This window comes from Plasmodium brasilianum, chromosome 9 (assembly GCF_023973825.1).
Source record: "Plasmodium brasilianum strain Bolivian I chromosome 9, whole genome shotgun sequence".
Lineage (NCBI taxonomy): Eukaryota > Apicomplexa > Aconoidasida > Haemosporida > Plasmodiidae > Plasmodium > Plasmodium brasilianum.
The window spans coordinates 1,283,502-1,285,965 of NC_090122.1; the positions used below are offsets into that span (position 1 = coordinate 1,283,502).

A 2,464-nucleotide genomic window follows, 5' to 3' on the forward strand; every position below is an offset into this window, starting at 1 on the left:
ACTTAATTGATAAAGTGCAATAGACGAATATTTTGAATTAGTACAAACCACTGTTACATTTACGCAAATATGTATGATTTAATTGATAATAGGCAGGCAGGCTTTTAATTATGCCTTACAAAATTATTTATTTTATATAATGTATACACATTGTTTATTCAATGCCATAATTATATCTGTATATTTTATTTAGTGTGCTTATTTTCATATATGAAGTTTTATGTATTTAATAATTCTTCATAGATTTTTTATGTACTACGTTTATAATTTTTACATGACTTGTTCATAATTTTTGAACAATTTTTCCTTTTTTTCTTTTCTTTTTCTTTTTTTTTACACACTAATATTATAATTTTAATTTGTTAACTTTTTCAGGTTAAAGTGATTGTCAGACATTCATTTGTACTGCCAGTCTCCATAAAATCGCAACTTGTTCGAGTTTTTTTGGAGAATATATATATATATGCACAATTTTTTTTTTTTTTCATCCATTTAAAAATTTTTGATTTATTATAAAAGTAGGAAAAAAATGGCGAAATTATCCAAGGCTCAGAAAAAGCAAATATACATTGAGAAACTGAGCTCACTAATCCAACAATATACTAAAATATTAATTGTACATGTAGACAATGTTGGATCAAATCAAATGGCAAGTGTGCGTCAGAGTTTAAGGGGGAAGGCTATCGTATTAATGGGAAAGAATACAAGAATAAGGACAGCATTAAAAAAAAATTTGCAGAATGTACCACAGATAGAAAAATTATTACCATTAGTAAAATTAAATATGGGTTTCGTATTTTGCAAGGAAGATTTATCAGAAGTTAGAAATATTATTCTTGAAAACAAATCACCAGCACCTGCAAGATTAGGTGTTATAGCACCAATTGATGTATTTATTCCACCAGGTCCAACAGGTATGGATCCATCGCACACATCTTTTTTTCAGTCTTTAGGTATATCGACAAAAATTGTAAAAGGTCAAATTGAAATACAGGAGCATGTGCATCTAATTAAGCAGGGAGAAAAAGTAACAGCTTCATCAGCAACACTCTTACAAAAATTTAATATGAAACCTTTTTCATATGGTGTTGATGTACGAACTGTTTATGATGATGGAGTTATATATGACGCAAAAGTTTTAGATATTACTGATGAAGATATTTTAAAGAAATTTTCAAAAGGTGTTTCCAATGTAGCTGCATTGTCCAGAGCAGTTGGTATAATAACAGAGGCTTCTTATCCTCATGTATTTGTTGAAGCATTTAAAAATATTGTTGCTTTAGTAATTGATACAGATTATACATTCCCATTAATGAAGAAAATTAAAGACATGGTTGAAAATCCCGAAGCATATGCTGCTGCGCCTGTTGCTTCTTCAGCAGCCAAACAAGATGCACCTAAAAAGGAAGAAACGAAAAAACAGGAAGAAGAGGAAGAAGAAGAAGAAGATGGATTTATGGGATTTGGAATGTTTGATTAGTGCAAATCTATATGTGTTTGTTAAAGAGCCAATATGATGATGAACAATGTTAAAATTAAATATATAGAATGTTGCTATCAAAATTGTTGACATATTCTATTGGTGTTTTGTATCTTCAGATTTGAAAGGGTAATAAAAAGTTGTATATATTAATATGCTTTGTTTATGTTTGTTGTTAAGTATGTGTACCATATATATATATGTGCATGAATATATACTGAGTATGTGATAAGTAAATATATGTACATATACATACGTACATATATATATACATTAGAAAAGTGCCAGTTGTGAGTAATAATTATGCGAGTTATAAGAAAAATATGTGAGATGGTTCATTTCGAAAATTAATGAGATTTCACGAATTGTATACTTGTAGTACTATTTATTAATAAAGGACACAAGAATGTGAACAAATTTACTGTACGTGAGCATTAATTATAATATTTATGAAATATCTATATATATATATATTTATATATATTTTTTTTTTTGAATGATAATAAAGCCATATAAAGGTGCAGTTATTGAGAGTTTAAAAAAGTATAAACTCGATGGGAATGCATAGCCCATTGTTACTAAGTAGCTAACGTAAAACATATAACATATATATATATATATATATATATATATATATGAACAGTTTATAAAACGAACAAGAGTTATGTAAGAGAATAAATATTATGTCACAAAATGTACATGCATATATATATATATATATATATATATGAACTTGTACATGATAAAATATTTATCTTACATAATTTTTGTTAGTTTTATAAAATGCATTTATTTTTTTGTGAGTGATGATAAATTTTAAGATAGCAATTTTAGAGCTTATAAAAATGTAAGCTCAATGGAAGTATATTGCCTGAGATTACCTAAGCGACTGACCAAAAAAATAAGTATATTTTATAAAACTAACAGAAATTATGTAAAGTGCATATTTTATCATGTACAACATGGGTATATATACATACATAT

The 2,464-nt window shown here is 26.8% G+C and overlaps 1 protein-coding gene across 1 annotated transcript; it reads left to right on the forward strand.

Annotated features, from left to right (window-relative positions):
• Positions 1 to 529: 529 nt before the first annotated feature.
• Positions 530 to 1,480, forward strand: MKS88_002903 (60S ribosomal protein P0; the record flags this gene model as incomplete). Its single annotated transcript, XM_067215951.1, has 1 exon — positions 530 to 1,480. One exon carries the CDS (start codon positions 530 to 532, stop codon positions 1,478 to 1,480), a length of 951 nt encoding a protein of 316 aa, XP_067073479.1.
• Positions 1,481 to 2,464: the final 984 nt, after the last annotated feature.